The sequence below is a fragment of the Amblyomma americanum genome, chromosome 1 (genome assembly GCF_052857255.1).
Source record: "Amblyomma americanum isolate KBUSLIRL-KWMA chromosome 1, ASM5285725v1, whole genome shotgun sequence".
Taxonomy (NCBI): domain Eukaryota; kingdom Metazoa; phylum Arthropoda; class Arachnida; order Ixodida; family Ixodidae; genus Amblyomma; species Amblyomma americanum.
In genome coordinates, this window is record NC_135497.1 from 94179576 (window position 1) to 94199367 (window position 19792).

At 50.8% G+C, this 19792-nt stretch overlaps 1 protein-coding gene across 2 annotated transcripts; it reads left to right on the plus strand.

Moving 5' to 3' along the window:
- The first annotated feature begins 560 nt into the window (after window positions 1–560).
- Window positions 561–13832, plus strand: LOC144113254 (uncharacterized). Of its 2 annotated transcripts, XM_077646228.1 has the most exons (5): window positions 579–819; window positions 5821–5888; window positions 7790–7822; window positions 10071–10658; window positions 12834–13829. In XM_077646228.1, exons 1-5 carry the CDS (start codon window positions 693–695, stop codon window positions 13050–13052), a joined length of 1035 nt encoding a protein of 344 aa, XP_077502354.1. In that variant the 5' UTR covers window positions 579–692; the 3' UTR covers window positions 13053–13829. The 2 variants fall into 2 exon arrangements, with proteins under 2 accessions (XP_077502355.1, XP_077502354.1); XM_077646229.1 differs by lacking the exon at window positions 5821–5888 and having other exon boundaries at window positions 561–819; window positions 12834–13832.
- The last annotated feature ends 5960 nt before the right edge of the window (window positions 13833–19792 follow it).

Sequence of the window (19792 nt, forward strand, 5' to 3'; positions counted from 1 at the left end):
TGGAGCGTAGCAGACAATGCCAGCTGTTTCAACTTGGGATCAACTCCATTAAATTTTCAAAGGGCTGCATGGGTCCTTTGCGCGTGAAGATAAGCCTGCTGAAGGAACAGCTCAAAAGGCGGTGCGGTGAAACGGTAGTCGTCTGCTCGAAGTTAACTTCAGATAGAGGGAGAGTCAGCAGAGCGTCATTGAAGCTCGCCCCCTATCTGGTGGTGCCATCTGTGTATCCTCTATGAATGATAACTCTGCAAAAAAATTAAGAAAAAAATTCACAGTTGCGGCTAATACACATTTATTTGCGGCTAATACACACCTCAGGGAGGTTTTCTTTTTGTCAAAGTGTATTTTACACCCACTCCTGCTTAAGGCTTTGCAATAAAGCCAGCAGTCTTCTGTAAATAAAATAAATAAAAATTTATCTCTGATAATGTATAAAAAATGGATGAAAGTGTGAACTGCGTTGAGACTTTGTTCAATATGAAATCACCACATTGAGAAGTAAACTATAAGCTAGGGATTTTTGTTCAATCTAAAGATTTTTGGGGGCTTATTTTAGGGATAAAACGTTGACCTGAGTCGGCATCACTGAACGCACCTCGGCCTGGGATGCCGAAATTTATTTCGTGTGACACGCATTTCGCTGTACTCATATTTATATTTGTCCGGTCAGCGTTCACGGTTGTTTGAGCGATATGAGCTTTCCTACCGTGGAGCAATATGCAAGCACTTGCTTTTGTTGGCCCCTGCAAACTCGCTGCCTTGACGATGAGGATGAAAACGACGGACACGCGCTGTTCGACACGAAGGCATCAGGCGATGGTAAGCTTGTCTCTCAATTGAATCAAGCTTATATTCTCCTCAATTCACCGGCATTAGAAGTAGGGTTGTTGAGTAAGCCCGCAGTAATGTTTTCTTAACATTCTGCGCGCGTAACCACTGAAAAATAAATATTATTGTATCAATTTTGTAACTCGTGTGCGCGGGAAGGGCACCGCGGGCTCTGGCGCGTTGCTGGGCCTATGCGTTCGCCGGCGCGACCCCCGTGTCTTCCCGACTAGATTTTTTCCAGACCGGTGTCGTCCCGTCGGTGTCTTAGATGTCAGGTGCAAAAATAACAGGCACGAAGCGGTAATAGAAGCAAGCGTCGCGCGCTTCCCAATTGGTTCTTGTCAGTGCTTGTTCGGCAGGCTGGGCAGACTCCAGCTCCTTTCTGCATGCGTGCTGAGAACTGTAGCGAGCGAGCTGTTTTCAGTCAGCAGCATCTGAGTGTCATTGTGTGATTGTTAATTTGCGTCTACGTCTCGCCTGTACCTGTAAGCAAGTTGCGTGAAGCTCAATTTACTATTCTCCTTCCGTCCATCCATTGGCTTGTGTTCCTCGAAGGAGCAATGCATCCTTCGTGCGCCGGTGGGAAGAAGATATCAGCTGCGCCATGCACCGCCAAATACGCATCTAGAGTAGGAGAGAAGAACCGGATTTTTAGTTTAGAGCGGCCACTTAGTCTAAGTACTGCGTTCCTCGACGACTGTTTTTGTCCACCTTTATCAAAGCACTGAACATAAAATCATGCACGGTGCAAGTTGATAACCGTTTTTTTTTAATTGCGTCATCAAAAGAAGAACACCGGCAGGTTTCCCACGTCTTGTCATTCGCCAGTCGTACAGGCAGCCACAAAATGTGATATAATAATAATAATAATAATAATAATAATAATAATAATAATAATAATAATAATAATAATAATAATAATAATTGGTTTTGGAGGAAAGGAACTGACGCTGTATCTGTCTCATATATCGTTGGGCACCTGAACCACGCCGTAAGGGAAAAGGAGGGAGTGAAAGAAGAAAGGAAGAGAGAGGTGCCGTAGTGGAGGGCTGCGGAATAATTTCGACCACCTGGGGATCTTTTAACGTGCACTGACATCGCTCAGCACACGAGCGCCTTAGCGTTTTGCCTCCACAAAAACGCAGCCGCCGCGGTCGGTTTCGAACCCGGGAACTTCGGATCAGTAGCTGAGTGCTCCAACCACTGAGCCAATTCCACAAATGTTTGCCACATTTGAAAATTTCAAAATTGGTTTTTAAAGGAAAGGAAATGCCGCAGTATTTCTCGCACCTCGGTGGACACCTGAAGCGCGCCGTAAACGAAGGCATAAAGGAGGGAGTGAGGGAAGAAAGGAAGAAAAGGTTGCTGTAGTGGAAGGCTCCGGAATAATTTCGGCCATCTGGTGATCTGTAACATGCTTTGGCATCGCACAGCACACGGGCGCCTTTCGCGTTTTGCCTCCATCGAAACGCGGCCGCCGCAGCCGGCTTCGAACCCGGAAACTCCGGCTCAGTAGCCGAGCGCCCTAACAAATTCAGTTATCTACGCGTATGAGCGCAACAGCCGGGGCTTCGGTAGTGCAGAAAGCTGGCAGGGCATTCTCGCTTCCTAACTCATTTCTCACCCACAGCACCGAAAAGAGCCGCACGGCTCTGTGATGGATTTGGTTACACACTGCGGGCTTTTCGCAAAAACTCAACGCGTAGATAACTTCACGACTGCAGATCGGACGCCGGACAATGATCTCCTTCGCGCAGCTGCGCTGACCTGACCAGCCAGAACACAATAATAAGCGCGATTAGGTCACGTCACCTTCGTATTTGGCTGGTCATGGTGCTAAGCTAACGAATTTTTCCCGAAGCAATGAGTATCTTATTAGCGCCGAAACTATGTTTCGGTGTTCCGGTTTCGAAAACTGAAAGTTGCAATGTATTTTCAGTTTCTAGATTTCATTTTTCCCTAAACCGTGAGCGATTGGACCCGACTATCTGAAAAAACTGTTCAGAGTCTTTGATAACGAAATATTTCATTTTGCATTGTTTCGATGATCATTTGGTGATTTATCCTTTTCTAGGCATTGTTTTTTCTTTGTTGTGTAGGCTTTGGATTTTTTCTTTTCTTTCTCTGACGAAAGCAGATGATATGTTATTCACTTGTACAATTATCTAGCCCCCCCCCCCCTCCCCCCGACCCCCCATTATGCTCTCGGCATGACTTAGGTGTGTTGTCAAAAAAATAAAAATTTTACATGCGACACTTAGGACTGCTTATGTGTGGGAATGCGAAAGCATTGCTGTCCGTGGGTGCATTGTCACCCACCCATACACACACCACCCACACACACGCGCGCGCGCGTATGTTGTCGGTTCGAATCCCTGGCGCAAGCTAGCCTCCAACTTGACCAGCATATCTAAGCTATACGCAGCGAGAACTCGTATGACACCACCCGGAACGGTGTACGACAAACGGTTGCGTCACAATTTTGGTACGATTGTTGGGAAAGCTGGCGCCACATGGAGGTCGGCCAGTGGCGGGTATACAGGGTGTCCCAGCTAACTTTAGCCAGGGTTTATAAATATGCCGCAGCACTCTAAACCGACGCGACCAGATGCATGTTCCTGGCTATTGTGTGGAGCAACTGACACTATTTTTGTATTGTGCTTAATTGCATAATTAGTCTAGGTTAATTACCCAACTTCGCAAGCAACGAAGATAGGCGAGAAAGTCCAATGAGGAAGTTGTACAACGGTCCGCGAAACGTCCAATTGAACTGTTTCTAACTTTCCATCTATTACGTATCGTCCTTTTCGCTCACTGCTGCCCCGGTGTGCTGCTGCTTAAAAAGGTAAAAGGGCTGCGACGCGGGCGCTGGCTGTGCGATTTACGCGAGCGCAAGCAACAGGGACACTGTCTGCTGGGGGGGGGGGGGGGGGTACTGTCTGTTTATCGCTATCAAGCACCACAACGGAAGCATACCGCTGGCCTATATCGCACCGCCAGCCTCTGCGTCGCTGCCCTATCACCTTTCAAGCGGCAGCACACCAGGCTAAATGTTCTGTTCGTTCCTACACGGAACTTTCGAGAGCGCTGCAATCGCGGCGCGCAAGCAGGCATGTCACGTGGTTTGTGTGTGTGTGTTTCGCGGGCATCTGCAGTAAGCGAAAAGAAGCCGATACCTAATAGACGGAAAGTTAGAAACAGTTCAATGGGACGTTTCGCAGACCGTTCTACCACTTTCTCATTGGACTTTTGTAGCGTAAGCTACACTGGCCGAGGTTGAGCAGTTTCGCGTGGCTCCTGGAGATCCGTGCTGCGCATGCGCGAGGAGCAGGACGTCACACGGCGCACAGCTGGCGCGCCGGAGCCGCCGCGCGCGCCTCGCTGGTCTGCGCATCTTCTGGAAACCGCACCACGTGACCAACCACGTGACTGGTCACGTGACCAGCCACGGCGCTGCGCCGCCGGCAGCTGCTCCGCACCACGTGACCGACCACGTGGTCAATCAACTTCGGCCAACAACTGCTCAACCTCGGCCAGAGTAGCTCACACTACAAAAAAAAAATGGGAAATGCAGAGCCACCGCTTTGATTATTCGCGTAGATATGGTTCGTAGCGAAAACACTGAGGTAATATTAGGCAGTTCAACATCTTGAGGTTAGCAAAAAGTTATTTGGTGTGCACGTTCAACAACTTACGGTGAACGCCTGGCCCCAGTAGTACACAGTGAATGAGAGCATACTCCGTGTTCAGTCTACGATGCGACTGTAGTTAATTATAAGCAAATTCTTGTAGGGTAGCAGTTGTCTGTGAGCGGGGGGGGGGGGGCGGAGGGAGTCTGTGGCTGATCCGGAAGGAAGGGAGATTGCCCCCGCCCAAAACTACTGTGTATTTATTTTTTGCCTGCCACTTTGACCACTTCTCTATGGGGATTGCTGAGCAAAGAATGGTTGTCACTCTCAGGAATGTTTCAGGGCGTTACGGTCCTTCATGGGCTGCAAACTCTTCGGCAGTATATCTGAGCTTCTCAATGGGGATCGAATATATTGCGGACTTCGCAGGCCGACGCCAGCGTGCTTTTGTTAACAAGGGAGCCAGTAATGGAAGTGACTGAAAACAAAGCATAAATATTAGGCTATACAAACATGTACTTAGCTGTAGACCTCGCCTCGAATCCCAAAGTGCTGGCCTGGTGCAGGCATGGGGAATATGTTTTAGCGGTCGAGAGGAGGAAAAGCAATACTGCTGTGCTGCAGAAGTTCCCGCATCGCTCCAGGAAACTGAATGCTTGCAGAGTATATTGTTACGCCCTGCAGCTGGCCGCATCATCAGTAGAGTGTTTTAGCATGGCATGTAGCATTTCTAGCATACGGAGGTGTACTAGTGTAGACACATACCGGATCTACGCATGCGCAGTTACAAATGCGCCCCCCCCCCCCCTCAACCCCGGCCGCTGCTTATGTGTAGCAAGCACTCGGCCGGTCTATGCTGGTGCATTTCCGCTATGTTAAAAATCTCTAATAACACACATCAGGAGTCGTATCACACCTTTCCTTGAGTGGTCACCTGAGTGATAGCTGCGCCCATGCAGATGGCGTGAAAAGAACGCAGCTGCTCGTGTTTAAAACGTGTCATTGGTTGATTTTATGCTGATTGTGTGGTGGTTTTATGTGCGGTGCTAGTATAGCAAAAGCACCTCCAAGAATGAAGAAAGGAAAGGAATTCCTTCATGACTCTTTTTTGATCTCATTTTGCAGGCACAGAGTGGTAAGTAGACCCAAAGTCTGGCAATATATGCGCGAAAGAGAGCTTGCCAGTTTTGTTGGTCGCTGTGATGCTCGCAAAGAGGCAAACGTTCTTGTGCAGAACACCAGGAAGACCAGAGGACACGTTTCAGTACTCATAGCTTAAATTAGCGGGTGCTTAATTAGCAGGCAGTCATTAAGCAAGCAGCTAACGCGTAAAAGTAACGCATAGTGTGCAACGTGCCTCCAGGTGCTGAGGGAAAACTTCCTGCGCGCCGTGTGAACTTCGCTCTTCAGCCTGGCCGCCACGAACGGAGGGTAAGCAGCTGGCGCCGCATGGGCCACTTGGGTCGCAGCTGAATTCGGCAACCGTAAACAGCCAACGTGTGCAGCAATAATGGCGAAGCAAGTGGTTTGTTTCAAACGAGCCTGATTCGTCACAGTGGATACGGTATCAGACGACAAGAATTTATCATGCGCAGCGATTCTATGGACACTCCGTTAGTTTATATTTATTTCACAGGGCGCGGTGAGTGACGTCGACGATTTAAGGTTTTAGTAGGAATGGAGCTCCAAAAACTGTTAGTAGAACTAGAAGACAGACTAGTTCACTGTTGTAGGTAGGTTAGGGCATAAAGAAAACAAGGGCAAAAACAGAGAAGTGTACACGCCGTTGTGTGCGTGCGTATGTGTGTGTGTGTTTGCGTGCGTGTGTTTGTGTGCGTGCGTGCGTGCCGTTCTCTAGATGCACTACCACATATACCACCCACCCTCTCTCCTCCGCCAGCTTTGCGGCAGCATTGTTCGGTACCAAATGCAACGCGCGCACGCACGCACGCACTCTCTCTCTCTCTCTCTCTCTCACACACACACACACGCACGCACGCACGCACGCGCGGCTTCTTTGCCTTTGAATTGCCATCTCAGACGAGGTTCGTGCTAACAATTAAGGCCATGCAGCAGTGGGAGTGTCCTCCTGTCCCCCTCGCCTACTCTTTTTAACTTACGCCTAGCTAGTTGCTAGATAATTTTTTTGTGGTCGCTTTCTTCGCGCATGTTTTATTAATCTGTTTTTGAGGAATCAGCTACGGAGGGGAATAAACTGGATTGACAACTGAAAAGAAATGCGTGCATATCTGCAGAAATGCATGCAGAGCATTTTGCGAGCACAGTGTAACGGCAGTGGCACCACTCGGGCCTTTGGCGCTGCCTCTCTTGACAAAAATAAACGACGCTTAAGGAGAACTTCGCTGTCGCCGGCAACGTTGCTTCTGCGTGCTCCGCGCACCTAAGCTCTATAGAAATGGAAATGCTTGCACAGGTGTTGTGAAATTAAATATTTTAGTATAGATTTTTTTTTTTTTACAGAAGAGTGTGAAGGCCTCAGAACCACTGACTGATATACGCAAGGCTACAGTTTTAAATGGGTTGTGCAAAAACAGGCAGCGCTAAGGCTAGTTTTACGTTTGGATGCACACTAATGAAGCAGTGGTCACTCTTCCGACACAGCCCCCGGTATATACCACATCAAAGCACTGCCGCTTTTCATCTACTCGTGATGCGTCGTCACAAGTAAAAAAAAAAAAGTCTGAACGTCCTGCTCAGCTTCGCTGGTTTTACTAGTCTGAAAACCAATCTACCGTGTCCTAAAAGACATATTGCACAACGCTGCTGGTTACAGTGTACGCTTTCACCTCGTATACCCAGTCTCGTCCTTAAGCAGATAATGTCAGTTCACAAAATATTAGAACCTGTCACTGTTGGGTAGTCTCTACACGATAGAGATGGCCTGCATGATTACGCCAAATGGATGTTTTCACTTAAAATGGATGCCTTTTCACTCAAGCAGGATGTTAACAGAGATATCTGAAAGAGACAGTAGATATCAAGCGAGGTAATAAGCGTGCTGGCGGTAGTGCCCTTTGTCGAGCGACAATTGCTCCTCCTCCTTTAATAGCATGCTACTGCCTCTTTTATGAAAGAGTGAGAAAGGCGCTCACGAACAGGACATGCCTGCGCTGTCAGGCGCAAACGTCTCTCACTTGTCATTGACATCTTCGGACAGACAAGCCGAACACTTTTCTTGATGAAATATTTTGTTGGTCGCAATGTTTTACGACTGAACTTGATGTGCTCCGTGCGAACACAGAACCTTTTGATGACTGTATTGCCGAATATATTGAAAACCAGTGGCGACCTTTCTTTTTTTTTCATAACAGGTCGGCACGACGGGTGCGGTAGTAGTGGAAGTGGTAAGTCATTTGTGCAAAGCACCAGATCTTGCTATGTAATCGTCATTTCTCCCGTGAATGCTTCCTGTCTACTCCAAAGCCAACAATTAGAGATTTACCTGGAATTTGCGATAAAAAATAAGCATGATTAATCAATCAATGCACTACTGCTGCTGTTTCTGTTCTGGTCAGGCAAGTATAACTGGAATTTTTTCTTTTCTTTTTTTTTTCGGATGGGAGGGCCGGGGGAGCATTGTGCAGGAATTTAAGGAATTCTGCAGAACTTCTGCTTTCTGCAGGCTTTGGACGTAATATACACAACTTGCCTCGTTCTCGTAAGAAACTTTCTGCAGGGAAACATTACTTCACGAGCAACGAGTCTGTATTGGGGAACTCTTTCAAGAGAACAAGATAAGTTGGCATTTTGTAGTGTTCAAATACATTGGCCATTTTGAGCACCAGCAGTGAATGGAATCCATGTCTAGCTGAAGCTTTAAAGCATCAGAGGAACTTTCCACAACATGGTAAACGACACAGTCGTCAGCATACAGCCGAACTTTGCGCGTAAGGTCCAGAACAATATCATTGGTATAAATCAGAAAAAGAAGGGGTCCAAGAATAGACCCCTGCGGTACGCCTGAGGAAAGACTTACATAATCGGAATGGCAACCATTAATGAAAACACGCTGCATGCGGCCCTGAAGGTACGAATGAAGCCAGTCGATGACAGTGGGATGCAGACCAAGACAACATGACTTATGTAATAATAGTGCATGAGGGGCAGTATGAAAGGCTTTTTTTTAAATGTAGAAGTACACAATCCATTTGATAGCCACGATCAAAAGAAGAAAGCAGGTCATTACTCAACTCAAGCAACTGAATGGTACAACAGAAACCTAATCTAAAGCCGTGCTGTACTGCTGTAGAGTACTCATGAGAGTCAAGGTGTTTTATGACTGCGCTATAAATTACATGCTCCAACGTCTTACAACACACACTGTTTAGAGAAATAGGTCGGTAGTTATCAACAGAGCTTTTTGAACCGCGTTTATAATTGGGACAACATTAACATTTTTTCCAGTCATTTGGCAAACATGCCGATTTAAGAGATGTTAGGAACAAGGTGACTTAGTGATGAGCAATTACATTCGCGCATGATTTTAAAGCAAAGGTCGGTAGACCGTTAGGACCACCGGCAGCAGAGGTCTTGATATTACTAAGCATTTTTAACGCACAATCGATGAGTAAAAAAAAAAAACTATCCAGACATAGTTTCCGTGAGATTCATTAGTTCTCAGAAGTACCCCTACGTACTATCGGGCACAAAAGTTTGCGAACGCAAGTTCTTCGAAAAACGTTTATTCAAGAGGTTTTCAAGAGGGCAGCGTCAGTTCAGTCACGTGGCAGGTCATGTGACGTACTGACGTCATCGCAATCTGCCCACAGCGCCAGGTGGCAACTGCCCCATCGGGCATTTCATCGACGCGTTACAGACAATCCGTTCGGCAGTGTGTGTGGCGTCTGTGAACGTAGCCATGCAAAGGAAGCTTTCACTTCTCACCAGGGTTAACCAAAGTTTAAACCACAGCAAGGGTTAACCACAGCTAATTTTTGTAGTTTCACGTCGTTACCTGGTCGCCTAATATTGATGCCAGAGGAATTAATGCCTTCATCTAGTCGACTGGGCAGCGAGGTGGAGCTACAATAAACGTTTTTCATAGAACTCGCGTCCCGGAAACTTTAGTGCCCGACAGTATACGTCGGCTCAAAAGCAGACTGAAAATATGGATTAAAGCAGCACGCCTTGTCACCATCATTAATAACAAGGTCGCCGTCGACGTCTAGTTGTGGGATTCCTACTGCTTCACGTCCGTGCTGCTTCAAAAGCGTCCACAATTCTTTGGGGTTACTACGCGCTTTTGAACCCGACTCGTTAAAGAAGCTATCCTTAGAGCTTTATTTTCAGTTTTTACTGCACTGCGAACAGCGCGAATGGACTGCGACACAGCAGGGCGCCGATTTTTTTTTTTATGATTGTAGATGATGTTTTTTACTGACAAGCCGTCTGGTTTGTCGCGGCGCCGCTTTCCAGAAAGACGTTTAGATGGAATGTGTCGATCGGTTGTGCCGTCCAACTTTTTCCCCCAAAAGGGAACTACAATCTAAGCTCTGGCACTCGATCACGGTTTACGCGTTTCTAACCGCGGCCGCTGGCCATTTCACTTCATTGTTAGGCGCAGACAGAATAACGGGAGCATTTCTCGCGCAGGTTGCCAGCGTAGGCGCGCCGCCATCATCAGTGCAGATTCGGGTCGGGCCTGCAAAACATGGTCCCGTGCCCTCCGCCTCGCGACCCTCTCTAGCGGCGGCTGCCAGCAGCAGCAGCAGCTGCAGCGGATCAACCCGACGCGACAAAACCAGTGCTCGTCCGCCAGCCAAGAAAGACAACAGCAGCGACGACTTCGAGCACGCTGGACTGCTCGCATCGAACGCGACGGTGGACGCCGTGCTGGCCGAGTTGCGCGCCCGGCACGCTGTCCAAGCGCAGCTCGCCGATTGCCTGTGGGTACCGGACTTCGATGCGGGCAGGGTGCGCGTGCAGCGCCCAAGGTTTTGGCTGATGAATACACTGTTCCGAGAAGGGGTCTCCTTTATGTGCTACACCAGACCGCGGCCGCCGAGACAGCTGCCGGACGAAGTGCAGCTGAGGACGTGCGTGGCCGCTCACGACATGCGACTCGTGTGTGGATTCACGTACGCCTGCTTCCGAGGCGGACTGGAGCTGACGTTCGGTCGCTTCCACATGAGCGTGACGCTGGTCTTCAGGGAAGGCCTTCCCTGCGTACGATGTCTGGAGGTACGTCCGGCGCCTGTAAGCAGTCACCGCGCGCCCAGCGACATAGCATGCTGGCTTCCCGGTAACCGTTCACCCTGAACGCAAAACGTTTCCGACCATTCGAAAACAGCACCCAGATAATGACTGCGTTGAACGGGCTGTCTAGCCATACGACTGGTCGATTCGGAGGGAACGTACTGCCGTTAGAGCAGCAAGATGTATGTTCGTAGAAATGTCTACTTTATTGGTTTAAAGCTATTAGCACACAGAACTAGCCCTAGAATCGTGTAACAAGTTTTTTTTTTTCTTTGTGCGGTCTGGACGGATCGATGGAAAACGTCGCAACGCTCTTCGAGGATGGTGCAGCTTGCTAGCACAAGGCCATCCCTTTGCACAAACGACCGTTTTGCAATGGGACGTTGGTTCAGGGGAGGCAGTGGCAGTTCGATTTTCTGCAGGAAGGATCGCAGCCACCTCTTATTAATTGTATTGAGCAGTTTCCACATATTGTTTTTTTAATCCAGGGCAAAAGCTGGTACTTTGCAAACAAAAGGAAAGTCCCTCATAAAGAAGACTTGCAGAATGAAAAGGTCACAACTAGTACTATCTAGATTTATTTGCCAACGGTTTCGGACGGTGGACCGTCCATCAGGCTAAAAGGTGACTATTAAGGGAGCCAACTGTCACCAAAACCAAGGTGCATAGAGGAATGTTTAATTTTTTTATAATGTGCTGTGCTTCTCAGTGGGATAATAATACTTCGATTAATCTATCGCTTAAAGAAAATTACAAAGCAGCAGAAACACGTACACTGCGCACATATGCGTTTCTCGTCTGCCGTCTTTTTTGCACAAGTGCACACGCAGTACATGCTGTTGGGATGCAGGTAGTGTGGTTGGGCCGGAGAAGGGACGAGGAAGTCGGAGACGGGGTTATGAAGAAAACAAGGCAAAGTTTATACAGACTACATACATAATGTACAAGAAGAGAGCAACTGAGAACGTGCCTCTCAGTGAAAGGAAGCTTCTTAGCAGGAGGGAGTCTCGCTGCGATGGAGCTCATCGGCCGTACTCGGTGCCGAGTTTTAAAGTGTTTTCCTTCCCTGAAATCCCTAGATGGAGGTCGGGCCTGCCGAGGAAGGCGTATCCGGAAAAGTTCACTTTGGTATATCACACACTCCCTCATTAGGGAACCCGCCCCCGTGACGTGTTGAGCTTGATAGGGAGGAGTATGCCATCTATGTCGAGCGCACACCGGAAGGTCCGCGAGTGGCATTCCTGCGGTCTGCAGGTGGTCATACGAGTGGCGTTCACTTGTTATTCGTCAGTGCAAGACCACGAGGCTAAGGCCACGCGTGAGGCCACGCGGCGTAGGGAAACCGCTCGCCGGAAAGTGCGCCTTTGACGACGGATGGCGCCGCCAAATACGGTGGCTGGACCCAGCTGACACCCGGGTCCTCTCTTGAAGGTCCATTACGGCTGGCCTTGGCAACTACATTCGTCATGTAGACGAGGGTGCACTGGCAGAGCTGCCCTGGCTGCTTTCTGGGAAGGCTTGCTGTCGCCGCTACCGTGGCTACGCCGGACGCGAGTCCGCATTTTAATCCACTTAGGCTGGAGGGCATCCCGGGCATAACAGTGCATCGAAGAATGAACAAACTGGCCCAGACCTAAGAACTAATTGAACATCTTTTGTACGTGTGTGTGCGTGCGCGCGTGCCCCGCGACAGGGCACGGAGAGGCAACTACCGTTTTGTAGCGTGAGCTACACTGGCCGAAGTTGACCAGTTTCGCGTGGCTCCTGGAGCGCCGTACTGCGCATGCGTGAGGAGCAGTGACGTCACACGGCGCACAGCTGGCGCGCCGGAGCCGCCGCGCGCGCCTCGCCGGTCTGCGCATTCCAGAGGAGTGACGTCATAGCCGCGGCAGACGCACTGGCGCCGGCGCGTGCCCAGCTGTGCGCCTCCGTTGCGCAGTAGCCAAGCCTGACGCTGCGCCAGAGCCGCTTGATAGCGCCTCTCATTTTGTGTGCATGCGCAGAGGTATCGGGGGGAGGGGAGGGGGAGGGGGTATACATATAGCAGGGCGTTTGCCAGTGTGATATAGCCATGGAGAGCGAAACTGCGGCTCAGCGTAGCTCACGCTACGTATGTCCTGGCATAGTCGAGCTAAGCCACTGCTATATTTTTCTTTTCAGGTGCAAACGATTGAAGATCCCCACATCATTGAACTACGTGGGGTTTCCAGCCCGTTCAGAAAGTTCGTCTGGGCAGGCGTCAAGAAAGCCATCCGCCGAAAAAAGGAGTTCCTTGCCACAGCCGTCTCAGAGAGATATAAAGAGGTACTCCAGACCGCAATCGGCAAGGTCGACATGACCGCTGTTTTTGCAAAGAGAATGCTGGGGCCTCGAAGTTAACGAGACAGCAGTTTTAATGGGGCGGCACGACACCACCTGTACCTGGTTCCTGATCCATGTGTGACTGCAGTGTTGATTTCAACCACCTGTTCTGGGAATGCCCCCTGGCCACCATTAAGCGGGGACCATGTCCTTCTTTTCTCCGGACCTTGGCCTGCCCGAATCCCACGCCTCCAGATCGTGCCATCGAGCTCTGGCGCGTATCCCCCACCTGCAAAAAACGAGCAAGCACGAGGAGATTTACCTCCGTAGACTGCACACTGAGACATTCCATGCCCTTGTGTACTACAAGCCATAACCCCGGATTCAATCGAATCACAATGCAGATTTGGGGGGAGAAGGCAGACCTCTACGACATGGTATGGGCCTGCCAGAAAAAAAAAACGAAGTCATTGACTCAGCCAAGGCAGGAAGGGTTGGAGACGGCACTGTGTAGCTCGGAAGGAGGACATCGTCAACTTATCGAACGAGCAAGGACAGCAGCTTACGCCAATGGAGTAGGACTAAGGACACCACCCCTCTTCTTCCTCACCTCAACATGTACTACAGTAAATATTTTCATTGTCATCCACGTGTCCCATCAGGACCCGGAGTCTCCGCTGGTCGACGATCGGCTCCGCAACGGCCACAAGACGCACGGGGCCCACTCATAGCTGCCTACAGAAAGTCCGGTATTCAAACGAAGGTAGCCCTACATTTTTTTTTCTTCATAATACCCCCCCCCCTTTCTCGCCCTCAGCGCATTCTAGTGTGGAATAAAGGTAGTTGCGTCCATTCGCCATTGTGTGGTCTGGCCCGTGCCGCCTCTCCGCGAGCCTATAGTGTTGCTGTGTATTGTGATGACCCCCATAATGCGCAGGTCCACACGGGACGGAGAGGCAAAGAGACACCGTATGGCTCAGTTTAAACAAACAGGTATATTCAATAATTACACATGATTAAGATTATACATCAGAGGCTGGGGCGTCCGAGCTTACGTGCCGACGACTTCATGGGGGCGATGGAGTGGCTCCGGAGTTGGGCTCGAGCGGTTGCTGGCAGAAGCTGCACGCCGTCGGGCTTCGGCGCTGAAGGCCCTCTTGGCGAACGATGTCGTCCTGAGCGTCCCCCTTCCGTACTGCTTCTCGATTTTTATATCCTCTTCTCCACACTCCCTAGGGTGAGGACGCCCACGCCGGAGGGGAAGGAGGGGGGGCTAGGGCTTTCACTTGGGCGCACAAACATACCACCGCACTTATTGTTTCGCCCCCCTCACGTGTTGAGTCCGAGGGAAAGAGTGTTGTCTTCGAGGTAGCGCATAGCGTCGGCTGTGGTAAGGCGCGCTCTGGCCCGCTGACAGTTCCCGCGGGTCACCGGCCTCCATTCTCCATCCATCAACTGACACTCGCTCCTCAAGGTAAGGCGCGCTCTGGCCCGCTGACAGTTCCCTTGTCCTGGAATGTGCTCGGAAGGGCCGCCCCTGGAACCGCCACGCCAATTGGGGAGGATAAGCCCGTTTCCCCGCGGCGGCGGGTCCGGTTGGGCTTAAACCCCTTCGTTCTGGTTGTCACTCTCAACGAGCATGGCTGGGTAATTGATGATGCCTGTCATCTGGGTCTACGCCGCGCCGTCGAACGTGGAACCTCGTAGCACACACAAGGAATGTACCTCGTAGCACACAAGGAATGTCACACTCGCTCACCCTCCAGAAGAATGTTCTCCGAACATTTGAGTCCCTGCAGCTCCCCTTGTCTTTCTGAATCGCCTCGCACAGTGCGTCCGACAAAACACTTTTCGCTGCACTCAACACCACTGCACAACACCATATGCCTCCGCTGTCATAACTGGCGTCTCCAGGGGCAGCACTGATCTTCTTTTACAAATAAACATGAAACTCAGCACCCAAGCCTCTCCTTTCTAGTCCAAACTGGACGAAATAAATTTACCACAGTTACAAAGGAGCTCCCACTTCTAGCACGATCACGGCACAGACAAAAATATAGATAACGAAAGGAAGTAGGGCAGGTTCTGCATGCGCTCCGCATGCTCTCCTGTGAAGGTGTTAATGACAGAAATGTTTAACTACTAACTCCGATAACTTAACACATACGCATATAGCAATGTTATGAGCTGCGGCATTACACAATTCTGACCAGTTCACAACTCCGCTCTGTTTACACCATTAGTCCGACTTAGCTTTCCGATTTCGCAGCGGATATCGGCCTTCATGAGTCATACTAAGTAAGTCTGTGACCCTTTGTCTGCTTTGGGACTCGCGAGGGCTCGTGGCAGGAGCCTCTCCTGGCGTTATCTGCGCGGCAACCTCGCGCGCTTCTTCTTCTAGCAATGCATGAAGTAAATCCGGTGGCATTCTGGCCGTCACCTCTGGCGCCTGCCGAACAAATGCAGGAGAGGGCGTTTCTTGCGAACTATCTGCGCGCTCCGCTTCACTTCTGTCCCCATCAAAATCCGCGCTTTCCCTTTCCTCATTTCGTGAATACTGAACCGGTGCCGACTTGAGGCGATTTGCGTGTATCCTTATCAAGCGCCGGTTCACGTCTCGGACTCTGAAGTTTACCGGAGAAAGCTTCTCGACAACCTCGCACGGTCCTCTCCACTTCGTCTGGAACTTACGAGCTAGCCCAATCTGCCTTTGGCAGTTTTCAATGTACACGCTGTCCCCCACATTAAACGGCGCGTCTCTAGCACTGCGATCGTGCACCTCCTTCCTGCGCTTCGCCGCTTTCTTTAAGGCCTCCTTTGCGATGTCCCTCGCCACTTGCAAGCGCGATTCTAGCTCCACCTTATAGTCGTCCAGTGAAGCGTATGGGACACGACGGGGGCCCTCTGGCACTTCACTAGGCTGGTCCGGGTCTCGGCCGTAGAGAAGAAAGAATGGCGATTCGCCCGTGCTCTCGTGTGCTGCGGAATTGTAGGCAAACATTGCATACGGGAGCCACAAGTCCCAGTCCCGCTGGTCGCGCGAAACAAAATGCGACAGGAACCCGGCCACGGTTTGGTTCAGTCGCTCCACCGCGCCGTTGCAAGCCGGATGGTACGGTGTTGTCTGCTTCTTAGCGATCTTAAGCAGCTCGCAAACTCTCCTCATTAGCTGCGACACGAAGTTCGTTCCCCGATCTGTCAAGAGTTGCCTCGGGGGTCCATGTCGGAGCACGATCTGTTCGACAAATGCTCTTGCAACCGTGTCTGCCTTCTGATCTGGGAGTGCTACCGCTTCCGCGTATTTTGAAAGGTGATCGACAAATACTAAAATGTACTTGTTTCCGGAAGTGGTCGTGGGCAATGGGCCCATTATGTCCATACCTGTCCGCTCGAAGGGAGCCGAAACGTCAGAGAACGGCTGAATTGGAGCTGGTCTTCGTCCCTTGGGTGTTTTTCTTTCGAGACAGGAATGACACTTCGCACAGTAGTCTCTAACATCCTGTCGCATGCCACTCCAAAAGTGCAAACGCTCCACACGCCTGCGTGTCTTCGCTACGCCAAAATGACCGGCGCATGGCGCATCGTGAAACGCGCGAAGAACCCTTTCTGTCCACGACCGAGGTATGACGACTCTCTCCCAAGCGGTTTTCTCTGGTCTCCCTTTCCTGGTTGGCCTCGTGCGCCGACACAGGGTGCCGTCTTCGTCAATGAAATAACCTAGCTGTTCGGGATGAGACGGTGCGCCCTCTAAGCTTTCGATTATTCGCTTCAGGTCAGGATCTTTGCACTGCTCTGTGCGTAATTCGGCGGGGTCGACTACGGGGACAAACTCATCTATAGCTGCCACGGCAGCTGTGCGGCTGAGTGCATCAGCATTCAGATGTGTCTTTCCTGACTTGTGCTCAACTTCAAAGCAGTATTCCTGCAGGTGTAGATTCCATCTAGCGAGTCGCGAGCTAGGGTCCCTGACACTCATCACCCATTTCAGAGGATGGTAGTCTGTGACTAGCTTGAATTTGCGGCCGTAAAGGTAGCATCTGAAGTGCTTTACTGCCCAGACAACGGCGAGGCACTCCCTTTCCGTAGCTCCGTACTTTTGCTCTGTGGGGCTCGGCTGTCGGCTAGCAAAAGCAACGGGATGTTCTTTGCCCTCGATAACCTGAGATAGCACGGCACCAACTGCGAACTTTGACGCATCTGTGGCCATAACGAAGGGCAAATTAAAATCCGGGTGGCGCAACAGCGGTGCACTCATTAGCTTCCTTTTCAGGGCCCCAAAAGCATTCTCCGCGTTTTCGTCCCAGCGAAAGGCGACATTTTTGGCTGTTAAGGCGGTGAGCGGCTTAGCGAGCTTGGCGAACTCCTCTATGTGCCTTCGGTAGTAACCGATCAGGCCGAGAAACTGCCGGACCTGGCGGACGCTAGTCGGGGATGAAAAATCCGAGACACACCTTAGTTTCTCAGGGTCCGGTCGCACGCCGTCAGCTGAAACAACGTGCCCGAGGTATTTCACCTCGTTTTTGAGGAATTGGCACTTAGAGGGCTTCAGCTTGAGACCCGCTCCTCTTAGTCGCACCAAAACCTGCTCAATATCGCGCAAATGGTTCTCAAAACTGTCACTGTATATGATAATGTCATCCATATACACGAAGCACAGCCTCCCCAGAAGACCTGCCAGGATAACATCAGCGGTTCTCTGCCAGACAGCAGGGCTGTTGGCCAGACCCATCGGCATTCTTTTCCATTCATAGTGCCCTGAGGGCGTGTTGAATGCCGTTTTCTCGGCATCTGCCGGATCCATTGCTATCTGCCAGAATCCCGCCGCCATGTCCACTACCGTGAAGTACCTGGCAGAGCCCAGCTGAGAAAGCGTCTCCTGTATATTGGGGATGGGGTATGGATCGATGCGAGTTACGGCATTTAGTTTGCGGTAGTCCACTACCAATCGATACGAGCCATCTGGCTTTTCCACCAATAGTGCTGGTGCTCCCCAGGGTGACTTTGAGTGTTCGACAATGCCGCGATCAATCAGGTCCTGCACCTGCCGCTCCATCTCCCCACGTTGGGAGTAAGGAATGCTGTACGCACGCTGGTAAACGGGCGATGAAGTGCCGGTTTCTATCCTGTGCTTTATAACGCCACAGCAGCCCAAATCCAGGTTGGACGCGGCGAATACCTCCGAGTAGTCGTTCAGCAAACCAGCCAGAGCCTCCCTCTCCCTGGAATTTACGTGAGAAAGATCGAATGACACCTTTGGAGCAGCCGGAGGACTAGCATGCTCTACAGTTGCGAGTACCGTATCGATGGGCTCACGTTTCTCTATCGCAGAAGTGAAGAAAGCCAATGTTTTGTTCTTGGGAAGGCTCAGTGGCTGCTGGCTACAGTTAACCACCCGTAGGGGCACTCTGTGGGCGTCATTAACTGTCACGAGGCACGCGGCTGCCTTCAGGCCATTGCTGAGAGAGTCGACCGGCTCAAGCACTCCCACGGCGCCGCTCTCTACATCTGAAGGCACAAACGCGTACAAAATGTGCTCCGACCAAGGAAGGACGACCGCCTCATCGACCAGCCTGACGGCAACCCGCGAATATACCTTCTCCAATGATCCCACTGTTTGACGGGTGTCAATATCGGTAATGCGAATCTCAGCCCCTCTCCTGTTCAAAAACGGAACTTTTGATCCGCCCGCATTAACCTCTTCCTCAGAGAATGAGACTACTACCTTCCCTTTTCTCAAAAAATCCTGCCCTAATATACCTGACACTCCGTTTGGCAGAGACACCGTGTCCGGGCATACGTAGCAGGGGTGCTCCAATGCAATTCCGCCGAGAGAGAAGTGTAACCGGTAGAGTCCACTTATGCCAAGAGGATCCCCCGTTATGCCTACAAATTTGGTTGCCATACCACCAGACGCTTCCAACACCTCGCGGTCCCCCTTCCTTCGAAGCGTGTTAAAACTGCTCTCCTTAAGAAATGTCACCTTTGACCCCGTATCTATCAACAATTCCATGCAACAACCATTTAACTTGCAACGCACAACAGGGCATGCCTCGTCGGCCACACAAACTACCACCACCTCATCATCCACTGCTCCCTCCCCACGCTCCTCAGGCTGGGGAGGACTAACTAGTTTTTTGTCTCGGTATCTGGAGCCCCGCTGTAGGCTTGCTTAGGGCGTGTCTCGCCTGCTTCTCTTTGTGGCTCCCCACGGCGCACGTTTTGGCAGAACCTGGCGATGTGTCCGCGACCCTGGCAAGCGAAGCATACGATTTCTTCAAAATCTCGCATACCGCGCCTGTAGCTTTGTGGCGGTCTCCGGTTTCCAGCGAATGGGCACTGTTGAGCGCGCGCTTCAACCTGGCGTTCCACCTGCTGAGATAGCAGCTTTTCTAAGCGATCTAACCGCTCTGTCAAGAGAGCAACCTCAGGGTTGAGCACCGCTCTCTCTATGACGCGTACTCTCGCTGCGGCTGTCGTTAACGCCTCATTTCGTTCCTCATCCAATGCGGCCGCCACGGCTTGGTCGAAATTGCTCGGCTTGCGCGAGAGCACGAACCGGCGCACGGGGTCTTGCAGACCAGCCACGAACAAAGCGGTCATTTCCTCTTTAAGAAGATCCTCCGCGTATTTCTTCCTTAGCTGGTCTCCTTCCTCCTCCCTGCTTAACGTATCGCGCGCTAAGCGCTGAAGCCGCGACGCAAACGTTCGCACGTCCTCCCCTACCATCTGTCCGGCGTCACGGAACCTCTGTACCCGCACGTGACGTGGTTCAGTGTCAAAATGCTCAAACGCGAGCTTCTTAAATTCCGCAAATGATT